We start from the raw sequence: 13,538 nt of genomic DNA on the forward strand, positions 1-13,538 counted from the left end.
AAGCATTACTGGGCCTTGGAATACCAGCAAAAGGAAGGGTGGATGATACAGGGGAAACTATCACCATTATATGAAAACTCAAGCAACTGTATTGCTGGAGGAAGACTTCATTTCCCCTTCGTAACAACTGATGTCTGAGAAATGTTCACCTGACTGGTAAAGTGTTGGACAAGACACCCTACAGTGTTTTCCTGAGCACAGCATGCAAATATGCAAGAGATTCTCAGCGTGACTCTCATAGCTAGGAATACCCTCACGTTCAGCAGCACTGTAATCGAACCAAAGGACAAGCTACCATTGAGTATGTTAAAGGAATTTCCTTTTCTGACTCACTTTCTTTTCCATGATAAAACTCTATGAATTTTTTAGCTGACAGGAACCCTCGTGGGGAAAAATTGGTTCTCCAGAATAATTTATGGCAATATAGTTTCCCGATTCTATTTCTTACCTTTGTATTATCAGTTTCCCTCTATTCAGATTAAATTAAGGGTCAAAGCGTCACCAGAAGCTGTGGATTAGTGGAATGCTTCTGAAAGCTTCAGACTACTATTATATGGAGTGATTCAGTCTTATAATCCATGAGGTACCTCATGGAGGGTGAAAGTAAAAGCTGAGACGTTAATTATACCACTCAATTATTTTTGTTGAGCACTTACTCTGTCTAGAGCACTGTATTAGGTGCTTGAGAGAGTACAGTATAAGAGAGTTGGTAGACCTGTTCCCTGCCCAAAATGAGCTGACTGGGAGTGGAGCTGAAGTCCCTGCATTGGGTGAGGATGATTAATTCATTCATTCTTTCGATCGTATTTATTGAGCACTTATTGTGTGCAGAGCACTGTTTTAAGCGCTGGGGTGGACACAAACTAATTGGGTTGGTCACAGTCCCTGTCCCACGTGGGGCTCCAAGGCTTGACTACCATTTTACAGAGGAGGTAACTGAGTCCATAAGTGAAGTGACTGACACAGGGGGAAACATCTGAAATGACTGGCTTGGGGGCCTTCATGAGGAAGGAATCGCCAAACCCTCATCCCACCACCACATTTCACATCTCCTCCTGCCTTCAAGACATCTCCACTTGAATATCCTCCTGTCAACTCAAACTTAATATGTCTAAAACTGAACTTCTTATCTTCCCACCCAAACCCTGTCCTCCTAACTTTCCCATCACTGTAGACAGCACAATCAATCTTCCTGTCTCACAAATGCATAATCTTGGTGTGATCCTTGACTCATGTCTCATTCAACTCACATATTCAATCCCATCACTCAATTTTATCCATTTCACCTCCACATCATTGCTAAAATCCATCCTTTCCTCTCCCTCCAAAAAACTATCACATTATTCCAATCACTTATCCTACCCCGCCTCGATTACTGTATCAACTTCTTTGCTGACCTCCAAGCCTCTTGCCTCTTTCCACTCCAGTCCATACTTCACTCCTCTACCTGGAAAGGTTTTCTACAAAATCATTCAGGACATGAATCCCCACTCCTCAAGAAACGCCAATGATTGCCCATCCACTTCCGCCTCAAACAAAAGCTCCTCCTCCTCCTTTGAAGCACTTAATCACCTCACCCCCTCCTACCTCACCTTGCAACTCTCCTACTACAACCCAGCCCTCATACTTCACTCCTCTAATGCTAACCTTTTTCCTATATGTGTTGATTTCATCTATCTTCCTGCCGACCTCTCGTCCACATGTTACCTTTGGCTTGAACCTCCTCCCTCTTCAAATCCAACAGAAAATTATTCTCTCCCCATTCAATGCCTTATTGAAGGCACAGCTCCCTCTAAAATAACTTCCCTAACTAAGCCCTCTTTTATTCTTCTCGCCCTCTTCTGCATCACCCTGACTTGCTCCCTTCCTTTATCCCTGCTGTGAACCCCACAGCACTTATCTACTTATCTGTAATCCATTTAATTATTTTAATGTCTTTCTCCCCCACTAGACTGCAAGCTCACTGTGGTGAGGGAATGTGTCTGATTAATGTTGTATTGCACTTTCCCAAGAGCTTAGCACAGTGCTCTCCACACAGGAAGCACTCAATAAATATTATTGAATGAATGAAAGGTTACAGACTTGTGAGACAGGAAGGGTGGTGGTGCTGGCCCCCATTATGGGAAAATCTTGGAGAGGATAAGGTTCATGTGGGAACACAGAAGTTTTGCTTGGACATGTTAAACTTGAGGTGTCAGCTAGACAGCCAAGTAGAAATGTCTTTAAGGAAGGAGAAAATGCAAGACTGCAGAGAGAGGGAGAGATTAGGCTGTAGATATAGATTTGGGTATCATCTGCATAGAGATAGTAGTTGAAATCGTGGAAGTGAATGAGTTCTCCAAGGGAGTGGGTGTATATAGAGAATAGAAAGTGTCCCAGAACTGAACCAGGAGGGACACCCACACTTAGGGTGTGGGAGACAGAGGAGGAGCCCATAGAAGAGAATGAGAATCAGCGGCCTGAGAGATAGAAGTAGAACGAGGAGAGGACAGTGTCAGCGAAGGTGAGACAGGATAATGTGTCCAGGATGAGGGGGTGGTCAAGAGTATTAAAGGTAGCTGAGAAGCCCTTGGGGATTAGGATTTAGTAGAGGCCATTTAATTTGGCAAGGAAGAAATCACCTGTGACTTTTGTGAAGGTAGTTTCTGTGGAGTAAAGGGAACAGAAGTCAGATTGAAGGGAGTCAAGGAGAGAATGGAGAAGAACATGAGACAGTGGGTGTAGGCAATCAATACACATATTGGGAAGAAGAGAATGGAAAGAAGGGTTTGTGAATGAGAAAGTGATTAAAGAGTAGAGTGTATAAGAATAATAATGTGGGTATTTGTTAAGCACTCACTATGTGCAGAGCACGGTTCTACACACTGGGGTAATAATAATAATGTTGGTATTTGTTAAGCGCTTACTATCTGCCGAGCACCGTTCTAAGCGCTGGGGTAGATACAGGGTCATCAGGTTGTCCCATGTGAGGCTCACAGTCTTAATCCCCATTTTACAGATGAGGTAACTGAGGCACAGAGAAGTGAAGTTACTTGCCCACAGTCACACAGCTGACAAGTAGCAGAGCTGGAATTCGAACCCACGACCTCTAACTCCCAAGCCCGTGCTATTTCCACTGAGCCATGCTGCTTCTCTTTATATGGAGATAGGTATAAGTGTATAAATAGATATGTACAGACATGTTATGGATGCTTAATTAAATGTAGAAATGGTGCAAAAATATTGAGATGCTATTTGAGAGAATGAAAATTAATTCAGGTTATTCTGAAAGAGATGCAATTTCTGAAGGGTTTTCAAGATGGGAAAAGCAGTGGTTTGGGGACTTGAAGGAGAAAGAATTTGAGGTGGAAGGGTCAATAGTAAGATGTAGAAAGAAGAGGATTGAGTAGGGGCCAGTAAATATGGAAAGAAGGATGTTATCAGTGAGCCTGGAGAGTTTGGTCTCAGTGGAGTAAAGGGAGCAGGTAGCAGGCAAGGAACATGTCTACCAACTCTAGTATATTGTTATACTGACCTCAGTACAGTTCGCTTTATACAAGGTAAGCACTCCGAGTACAATTGATTAGTTGATTCATTAGTTCAATTTTGCAGAATGTTATGACTTTCCTCTACAAATCATTTACTGAATTTATGACTTTGGGCTAATGCGGAGGTGTGTTGCATAAAATCAAGGATCTGAAGGTTGATGGAGGTAATGAGGTGTTTATTATCTCATAGCAAGTCCCCGACCCCTTACAGAATCAACTTTTGATTTGGGTTGGCTTTAATGCCCTCTTGAATGAATTTGGTACTTCCCTTGAATACTGCATTTCCAGCACGCTTTCACTGTGACTCCCTTTGATTCTAACAGAGGTCATCTGCAAACTCGTGGAATGACAGGATTTAGGACCATCCAAGGAAAATCTTTTCAAACCAGTTCATGTGCTCTGAAGTAGAAGGCTACGGAATCCTGTGCCTGCAGATGTACTTCAGGGTAGACGTACAATTTTCAGCAAAAACTGGATAGGTTGAAGTATATTTGGCACAGTCTTTACCCTCTCCCTTCAAGACTACTTTGGACCTGTGGTGGAAAAAAATTATTTGTGTAGAAGTTGTTAGAACAATTTTTCACACACTGCTTGACTCCACTGCTATAAGATGTCACAGAGTATGAGGTACTGAAATGTGATCCCTGTTGTATAGATATGAACACTGAGGTAACGGGAGGAATACAGTTGGTCTGGGGAAGAGGAACATAAGATAATACAATTAAAATAGCAGACCTGATTGCTGTGTCAAGGATTTTGTAATCAAGTGGTGGAAACAGGCACTAAGATGAATGACAGATCAGGGAAAAGAATAGAATATAAAATTATCTAAGGTGGTGGTATGTATGTCTGAGTTCGCAAGGACTGAGGTGTCATAGAATTGCTGGAGTGGCAACTTCTGGGGATACAGGGTCAGGAGAAGAGATTAGTCAGGAAAGGCCTCATGGAGGAAATACAATTTTGAAAGAGCTTTGACAATGGGGAGAGCAGTGGTTTTCTGGATGTGAAGGGAAGGAATGCGTAAACAAGATGTAGGCAGAGGGAGAGAGAGAGAGGGAAGAGGTACAGTGACTAGGCTGGCTAGAGAGGAATGAAGTGAGCAAGATGGAGTGGAGTTGGAGAAAATAGAGAATAATAATGGTATTTTTTAAGCACTTACTACGTGGCAGGCACTGAACTAATCACTGGGTTGGATACAAGCAAATTGGGTCAGACACAGTCCATATCCGACATGGGGCTTACAATCTTAATCCCCATTTTACAGATGAAGTAACTGAGGCACAGAGAAGTGAAGTGACTTGCCCAAGATCACACAACAGACAAGTGGTGGAGCTGGGATTAGAATCTATGTCCTTCTGACTCCCAGACCCAGTCTCTATCCACTACGCCAAGCTGCTTCTCAAGAAGAGAAGAAATAGAAGGAAGAGAACTGAGGGAATGTCTTATATTTTAAAGATAGAGATAAAGGGAGTAAAGGTGGATGAGTGGGAGGGGAGAAAGAGTGATAGGGGGTAAAATTGGAAGTAAGGTCAAATATTCTGTATTTCTCCCCCCATCTGTGACTCTCAAAAGGTCTGGGTTTCAGCTAGTCTTGTCACTTGTCTAATAATAATAGTGGTATTTATTAAGCATTCACTATGTGCCAAGTACTGGGGTAGATAAAATATAAGCTGATCTGGTTCTGTTACCACTCCAGAAGGCTTTATGTTAAGTATTTTTAGTTACACTGCCCTAGTTTCCCTCCAACTCAACTCCAGTTGCTCTATTTTGTGACTTGGAAGTGGTTTTGTCTTTAGGTGTCAGATGGCCTTGGGCAAACTCCCCAAGATGGTGCCTATGACATCTTCAGGTCTTTCTTGACTCTGGTAAAACAGATGTGATGCTGTGTGTATCTCAAGCCTTGGTGTTCTCAAATGCCATTAGTGACCCCCACACCTCAGGCTCCTGTCCTTCAATTTTCCTTGTCTGTTCCGTGCAAAAGAGGGAGCAAAATTTATTCCTCTTTTTCACTGCTCCTTCCTCAGCCCACCTTCCTGCCTGCAGCTCATTTTATATCCATGAGCTGATAGTTCATGATATTACTGAAGTAGTAACTATTCTTGTCTGCATCTGTGCTAAAAGGAGATGTATCCACAGGCCTGAGGCCTGCTTAGAATACCCCTGACTTCCAGTTAATAATGATAATGATGATAGTATTACTACTATTACTGTTATTACAACTAATAATAACAATTTTTAGGTTTTTGTATAGCTGGACCGGAGCTAGAAGTTGTCACATTTTAAAAATACACTTCATCAATTGAGACTTACCTAAAGTCAGTCAGTCTGCCATTGGCCTACCTCCCACTCTTTAGTGTGAATCGGAAAGATTTCACTGTTTTGTGGAATAAACTCAGAGAGGATAGTGGAAATTCTCCCGATCTAGAAACCTACAGGTTTAGAAGTAAATCTGAATCATCTGTCCACTTCCAACGCCCTGATGCTTTGTGTCGTGAGAGTCCAATCCATCCATAGAGGCTGAACCGGAATAAGAAGTCCTGTTGGGAATCAAGAAGAAAGCATCAAAGTAAACATTAATCTCCCCACTTGTTTGGACACATGGAGATTGCGATAGGCAGGTTGATGAATGCAGCTAATCCAGCCTTCTGGGAACAAGGCAAGGGCTCAGATCCTTTGAGAAAAGCTGTTGCTACCTGTGTGTCTTCCTTCACAGAGCAGTTATCCCCATGTTATTCAGTTGTTCTTCCTGTAGGCCCAAACAAATGCCAAGCGAAGTCTTCTGGGTTGCAACTGAGGGCCGATTTCCCAGAAAACACACAACCAATTTGAGAAATTCCTTCCTACAAGACCAGATTCAGGTCTTTTACTTTATTTAAACTTTTCCAAATGACCCCAATTTGCTAAATCCCAGTTGAACAAGCAGAATTCTGCACTGGCCCCTGACTCCTTGGAGCTGGAGTTTAATTCCCTATGAATGTAAATCAGAACAGGCAGTGACCAGGTAGGAAATGGTGGTATTGGTGGGAAGAATGTGGACTCTAATGAGGCTCGTCTCGGGTGAGATCAGTCAATCAATCAAAGCAATCAGTGGTTCTTATCGAACTCTTATTGTGCTCAGAGGTCTGTACAAGTGCTTCGGAGAGTACAGTAAAAGAAAGTTGGTAGACATGGAACCTTCTCACGAGGAGCTTACAGTCTAGAAGGGTAGACAGATACATTATAGATATGTGTCTAAGTGAGGTAGGATGGATCTAAGAGCTTAAAGGGTTTAGCTCCGAGTGCGTGGATGACTCGGAAGGGAAAGGAAGTAGGGGAAATAAGGAGTTAGACGGGGAAGGCCTCTTGGAGACAGTGTGATTTCAGTAAGACTTTGAAGGTGGGGAAAGAGATGGTTCACTGTATAGGAAGGAGGAGGGAGTTTCAGGCAAGAGGGAGGACGTGGGCAAGGGTTTGGCTGAGTATTTGGCATGCATATTTATACTATTTGGAAACAGGATTTGACCTTGCAACTGATGCAAATCCTGGGAGTCAAGCATCGCAATCCTCCCATGTCTCCTCTGACTTGGGCAGCGTCCGGCCCCCCCAGCTTCTCCTGTTGGGTCTGCCTCCTTACATCCCATCTCTGCTCCCTCCCTGAAAACAAAGAAGGGCTCTGCAGCCTCCAAAAGCCCTGCATCTTCCTAGTGGGTCACAGGCACCAAACTTCCCAGTATACGGGTCTCTTCTCCAGTACCCAAAACTTCTCTGTGTCTCAGTTTCCTCATCAGCCAAATGGAGAGTCAATACCTTTTCTCTCTCCTACTTAGACTGTGAACTCCATGTGGAACCTGATTATATTGAATCTATCCCAGCATTTAGTACAGGACTTGACGAAGTAATAAGCACTTAACAAAGACCACAGGTATAATTAGACTTTGGGCACCGCTGGCACCGGGGCTGTGCCCAAACTGATAATCTTCTATCCACCCCAGTACTTAGTAAGGGACAGAGAGGGAAGTGGTCCCTCTAGCCTGTAAGTTTATTGTGGGCAGGTAATGTGTCTGTTTATCATTATACTGTACTCTCCCAAGCATTTAATGAAGTGCTCTGTATACAGTATGCACTCAGTCAATATGATTGAATGAATAAGTGAATGAATGAATGAATGAATGAATGAATGAATGAATGAATGAATGCTACCCCCGTGGGCAGAGGTATTAGGTAGTCTATGAGGCTGGAGGCCATCACACACAGACATGATTTTCAGGCAGTGCCTGAAGTCTCCAGCTGACCACTATGGGGAATGGAGATCCCACCCTGGTATTATCAGTTTTACACATTAACCTGGGTAACACACCATCAGTGGCTTTATCCTTGACCACCAGGATCACCAAATCAGTAAGTGGAGTGTTTGAAAGAAAGAACATACCACCATTTTCTGGTTTTCTATCTTCAGGAGACTGGAATTCTGAGTTTGACAGGCAGCTTCACTTTGACTCCATGTCCCTTTTTCTTCAGAAAAGAAGTAACAGCTCTTTCTATGTAGGAGCCATTTCTCTGGGCAAGGGCCACAGTGACACCCTGGATAAAGTTAATGGGTTAGTTTCTCAGTGAAATTCATCTCTATAACCTGGGCACTTTCACCTGGGAGAGAAGACATTCAATCCATTGAGCACTTAACTGTGTGCAGAACATTCGCTCTCACAGCTTCAACTATCATCTCTATGCAGATGACACACAGATCTACATCTCTGCCCCTGTCCTCTCTCCCCCCCTTCAGGCTCGTATCTCTTCCTGCCTCCAAGACGTCTCTACCTGGATGTCTGCCCGCCACCTAAAACTCAACATGGCCAAAACTGAGCTCCTCATCTCCCCTCCCAAGCCCTGTCCTCTTCTTGACTTTCCTATCACTGTGGATGGAATAACCATCCTTCCTGTCTCTCAGGCCCGCAACCTCGGTGTCATCTTTGACTCGACTCTCTCGTTCACCCCACACATCCAATCTGTCACCAAAACCTGCCGGTCTCACCTTCATGATATCGCCAAGATCAGCCCTTTTCTCTCCACCCAAATGGCTATTTTGCTGTTTCAGGCTCTCATAATATCCCGGCTGGATTACTGTGTCAGCCTTCTCTCTGATCTCCCTTCCTCCTCTCTTGCCCCACTCCAGTCTATTCTTCACTCTGCTGCCCAGCTCATCTTCCTGCAGAAACTCTCTGGGCATATCACTCCCCTTCTTAAAAATCTCCAGTGGCTGCCTATCAACCTGCGCACGAAACAGAAACTTTTCATTCTAGGCTTCAAGGCTCTCCATCACCTTGCCCCCTCCTACCTCTCCTCCCTTCTCTCTTTCCACTGCCCACCCGGCACGCTCCGCTTCTCTGCCGCCCACCTCCTCACCATCCCCCGTTCTCGCCTATCCCACTGTCGACCCCTGGGCCACGTCCTCTCGCGGTCCCAGAATGCCCTCCCTCCTCACCTCCACCAAACTAATTCTCTTCCCCTCTTCAAAACCCTACTTAGAGCTCACCTCCTCCAAGAGGCCTTCCCAGACTGAGCTCCTCTTTTCCCTCTGCTCCCTCTGCTCTCCCTCTACCCCCCCTTCACCTCTCCTCAGTTAAGCCCTCTTTCCCCCCCTTTCCTTCTACTCCTCCCATTCTCCCTTCCCCTCCCCTCAGCACTGTACTCACCTGCTCAACTGTATATATTTCCATTACCCTATTTATTTTGTTAATGAGATGTACATCACCTTGATTCTGTTTATGTGCTATTGTTTTAATGAGATGTTCATCCCCTTAATTCTACTTATTGCCATTGTTCTTGTCTGTCTGTCTCCCCCGATTAGACTGTAAGCCCATCAGAGGGCAGGGACTGTCTCTATCTGTTACCGATTTGTACATTCCAAGCGCTTAGTACAGTGCTCTGCACATAATAAGCGCTCAATAAATACCACTGAATGCATGAATGAACAGTGCACTAATTGCTTGGGAAAATACCATTCACAGAGTTGGTGGACATGATCACTGCCCACAAAGCTTACAGTCTACAGGGGGAGACAGATGTTAAAATAGATTAGGGATAGGGAAAATAGTAAAGTATAAAAATATGTACATAAAAACTGTAGGACTGGGGTGACATCAAGATGCTTAAGGGGTACACAGCTAAGTGCATAATGGAAAGAGGGAAGTGGATGGGGAAATAAAGGTTATTTTCCCACCCAAGCCTGTCCTGCCCCTGATTTGCCCATCACTGCAGATGGCTCCACCATCCTTCCTATCTCAGAAGCCTGTAACCTTCCTGTTATCCTTGACTCCTCTCTCTCATTCAACCCACATATTCAATCCATCTCTAATTCCTGTCAGTCCCACCTTCACAACATCGCCAAAATCCACCCTTTTCTCTCCAACCAAACTGCTACCATTGTTGATAAAATCACTCATCCTATCCCTCCTGGCATCAGCCTCCTTGCTGACCTCCCAGCCTCCTGTCTCTCCCCACTCTAGTCCATAATTCTGCTTGGGTCATTTTTCTACAGAAAAATTCAGGACATGTAACCCCATTCCTCAAATAACTCCAGTGGTTGCCCACCCATTTCCACACCAAACAAAAACTCACCATGTCTCTGAAGCACTCCACAGTGTTGCCCCCTCCTACCTCACCTCACTTCTCTCATTCTACAACACAACCTGCTCACTTTAGACTCCTCTAGTGCTAACCTTCTCACTGTGCTTCAATGTCACCTATCTCACTGACCCCAGCCCATGCCCTGCCTCTGGCCTGGACCACCCTCCCTCCTGAAATCTGACAAACAATTACTCTCCCCTACTTCAAAGCCTTATTGAAGGCACATCTGCTCCAAGAGGCCTTCCTAGACTAAACCCCGCTTTTCCTCTTCTTCCACTCCCTCTGCATTGCCCTGACCTGATCCCTTTGCTCTTCAACCTGCTCAGCCCCACAACACTTATGTACATATCTGTAATTTTGTTAATTTGTATTAACATCTGTATACCTCATTCCAGACTGTAAGCTCACTCTGAGCAGGGAATGTGACCGTTGATTGTTGAACTGTACTTTCCCAAGGTCTTTGTTGAGTGTTCTGCATACCATAAGTGCTCAATAAATACAATGGATTGAATGAATGAATGAATGGGAAAGCCTCTAGGAGGAAATATGATTTTAGGAGGGTTTTGAAGGAGCGTTGTGGATGGTTGGATGTGAAGGGGGAGGAAGCTCCAGGCCAGAGGGAGGAAAAGAGCACGAGGCTGTTGGTGGAGTAGATGAGATCGAGGTACAGAGTGTAGGTTGACTCTATTTATTGCCATTGTTCTTGTCTGCCTGCCTCCCCCGATCAGACTGTAAGCCCATCAAAGGGCAGGGACTGTCTCTCTCTGTTGCTGATTTGTACATTCCAAGCTCTTAGTACAGCGCTCTGCACATAGTAAGCGCTCAATAAATACTATTGAATGAATGAATGAATGATGAGTGGAGTGCGTAGGTTGGGTTGGAGTAGCAGATTAACAAAGTAAGATAAGACAGAGGGAGCTGTAAAAGCTTTGTTTGATGCAAAGTTGGATGGGTAATGATTGGAGGTTTTTGAGGAGTGGAGAAATACGGGGTGAATGGTTTTTCAGAAATATGATCTAAGCAGCAGAGTGATGTATGACTAGAGAGAGGACAGGAATAGAGCTCAGCAAAAAGGCTGATGTAGTAGGCAAGGCAGGAAATGATAAGTGCTTTGGTCAGCATAGTAACAAGTTGAATGGAGAGAACAAGGAGGATTTTAGGGATGTTGTCAAGATAGAAACATCCGAATTTGTTGCCAGACAATGTCAGGTTCCAACCGGACCTCAGCCCCTATCTCCTCTCCTTCTCCTCACCAGCCAACAAGGAAAATAAAATATGGCATGGTATGTCCAGAGTAGCATAGATGGGCTACTTGAATTTGACCAGTACTTACCCTAACTAAAGTTTGCTTATATGAATCCCTGGATCAAACACATTCCCTGATGAAGAATTGAGGAGGAGAGAAGAGTGATCTGTTCTTACTCCAACAGGCTGAATCACCCAAAATACATTGCTTTACTTCAGATTAAAGCATTGTCTATAAGAAGCTTGGCCTTAAAAAGTGCACAGGTCAAGAAGGCAGAGGACATGGTTTCTAATCTTGACTCCTCCATGTACCTGTTGTGGGACCTTCTCTGTGACTCAGCTCCCTCATCTGCAAAATGAAGATTCAGTACCTATTCTCCTTCCTTTTTAAACTGTGACACCATGTAGGATCTGATTATCTTGAATCTATCCCAGCTATTAGTACTGTGCTTGGCACAAGTAAGCAGTTAATAACAAATTCCACTATTATTACACTTCGAGCCAGAATAAGCATTTTTGTAAGAAGAGAAGTGGAATGGGTCCAGTTCCTGGGCTCTGAGTTCTATCCCCAACTCCACCCTGCACTGTGACCTCAGACTAATTCAATCTCCATCTCTGAGCTGCTCCAGGAAGGTTATTTAAGCTGCAAAATGTGCACACCTACCTGTCTGGTTGGTTGTGGTATTTGGAGAAATGATTGAAGAATCATTGAAGTGCCACTGAATGATTGGTTGAGAGAGTCTTTGAATCACTACAAAAATCAAGAGTAGCATAGTGGTAACATTTCCTAGAAGCAAGTCTATTATTATGGGAAACATCGACCTTTGGTTCATTATTATGGGACTGATCTTCCCATCAACCAGTGGTTACTTACCCTGAATAGTCAGGATACCTGCTGTTGCCAGGAGTGCAAGGCAGAAGAGCCCTAAGGTAACTGCAGTGAGTTTCCATTTTGAGGCTGATGTGTCTATAAGCAGAAATAACAGTGTTTAAAAATGAAACAACATGACACTGCTCTCCAATCAAGTGTGTTCTGGATCCCCGAATAGAACGGAATGAAAACACCTCCCTTCTGTTGATCTTTCCCTTATCTCATGCCCTTGAAAGCCAGTTCTGTCATTGCCATCCCAATTTCTCCCTCTGACTGGTATCTTAAGGATAATGATAACAGTAATAATAATAGTTATCATAAAATTATAATTATGGTAATTGTTAAATGTCATTTACCAAACACTGTATTAAGTGCTGAAGGAGATACAAGATAATCACGACCCACCTGGGGCTCGCAGATTTATATCCTTTTTTTCACCTGCTTTGACAAAGATGCACGAGAGAGAGAGAGGTGCAGAGAAGTGTAGATGGACACATCTAGTATCGAAAAGAGAGTGAAAGAAAACCAAGGGTAAAGAAAGACTCTGACAGACAGGACAGAATGTCAAGTATTAATGTATTTCTTCTGAACCTATTTAATAGATCAATCATATTTATTGAGTGCTTACTGTTTGCAGAGCACTGTGTTAAACACCTGGTAAACACATTTCCTCTCCACAGGAAGCTATTGCTGCCCTTTTTGCTCTAGACACTTTACCATTTTTTTCATTGATATGTCGGGCACACTGATTAGAAGATGTACTTTGATCGGTCAATCCAGCTGTAAATAGTATTTACTAGGTGCACACTCTATGCAGACCACTGTACTCAACACTTGGGAGACTACACTAAAATAAGTTAGATATGATTCCCACCCTCTTGGAGTTTGGGATTCAATGAGGGAGAGGGATCGAAAGTATATCATAGGAAGAGGGAGGAAACAGAGTTTAAAGATTTGTTCATTAGTGCCCTGAAGTGCAGGGCGTGAGACATATACCTAAGTGTTTAGGAAGTGAATTCTCAAGGAGAAAGGCAATTTGAAATTGTAGAGGCAGTGGGAGAGAAATAGGGTGGAGAGATGAGAGATGAGTTAGTTAGGCAAGGTCTTCTGGAGAAGATGGGATTTTAGAAGGACTTTGAAAATGGGAACAGTAGAATTCTGTGGATATTAAGGGAAGAAGACTCTTCAGGGGTGATTCCGGTATTAGGAGAACCAGTCAATCCTGGGCTTGCGAAATCCCCCCTACAATCTCATTCTTGCCCCTGTTTGACTGTGACCACGGAAATGTCTAA

The 13,538-nt window shown here is 43.8% G+C and overlaps 1 protein-coding gene across 1 annotated transcript; it reads right to left on the minus strand.

Moving 5' to 3' along the window:
- Positions 1–3,707: 3,707 nt before the first annotated feature.
- LOC114817986 (NKG2-D type II integral membrane protein-like) lies at positions 3,708–8,084 on the minus strand. Its single transcript, XM_039914569.1, has 3 exons — positions 7,936–8,084; positions 5,961–6,064; positions 3,708–4,060 (listed from the first exon to the last, which is right to left on the minus strand). Exons 1-3 carry the CDS (start codon positions 7,939–7,941, stop codon positions 3,940–3,942), a joined length of 231 nt encoding a protein of 76 aa, XP_039770503.1. The 5' UTR covers positions 7,942–8,084; the 3' UTR covers positions 3,708–3,939.
- Between the last annotated feature and the right edge of the window lie 5,454 nt (positions 8,085–13,538).

This window comes from Ornithorhynchus anatinus, chromosome 17 (genome assembly GCF_004115215.2).
Source record: "Ornithorhynchus anatinus isolate Pmale09 chromosome 17, mOrnAna1.pri.v4, whole genome shotgun sequence".
Taxonomy (NCBI): Eukaryota; Metazoa; Chordata; class Mammalia; order Monotremata; family Ornithorhynchidae; genus Ornithorhynchus; species Ornithorhynchus anatinus.

Bases quoted from the DNA above. Each gene is read 5' to 3' on its own strand.
- LOC114817986 (XM_039914569.1), bottom strand. The intron at 4,061-5,960 runs GTAGGTTTCTAG...TTTCCACCACAG, and splicing joins TCAGATTTACTTCTAAACCT to GTCCAAAGTAGTCTTGAAGG.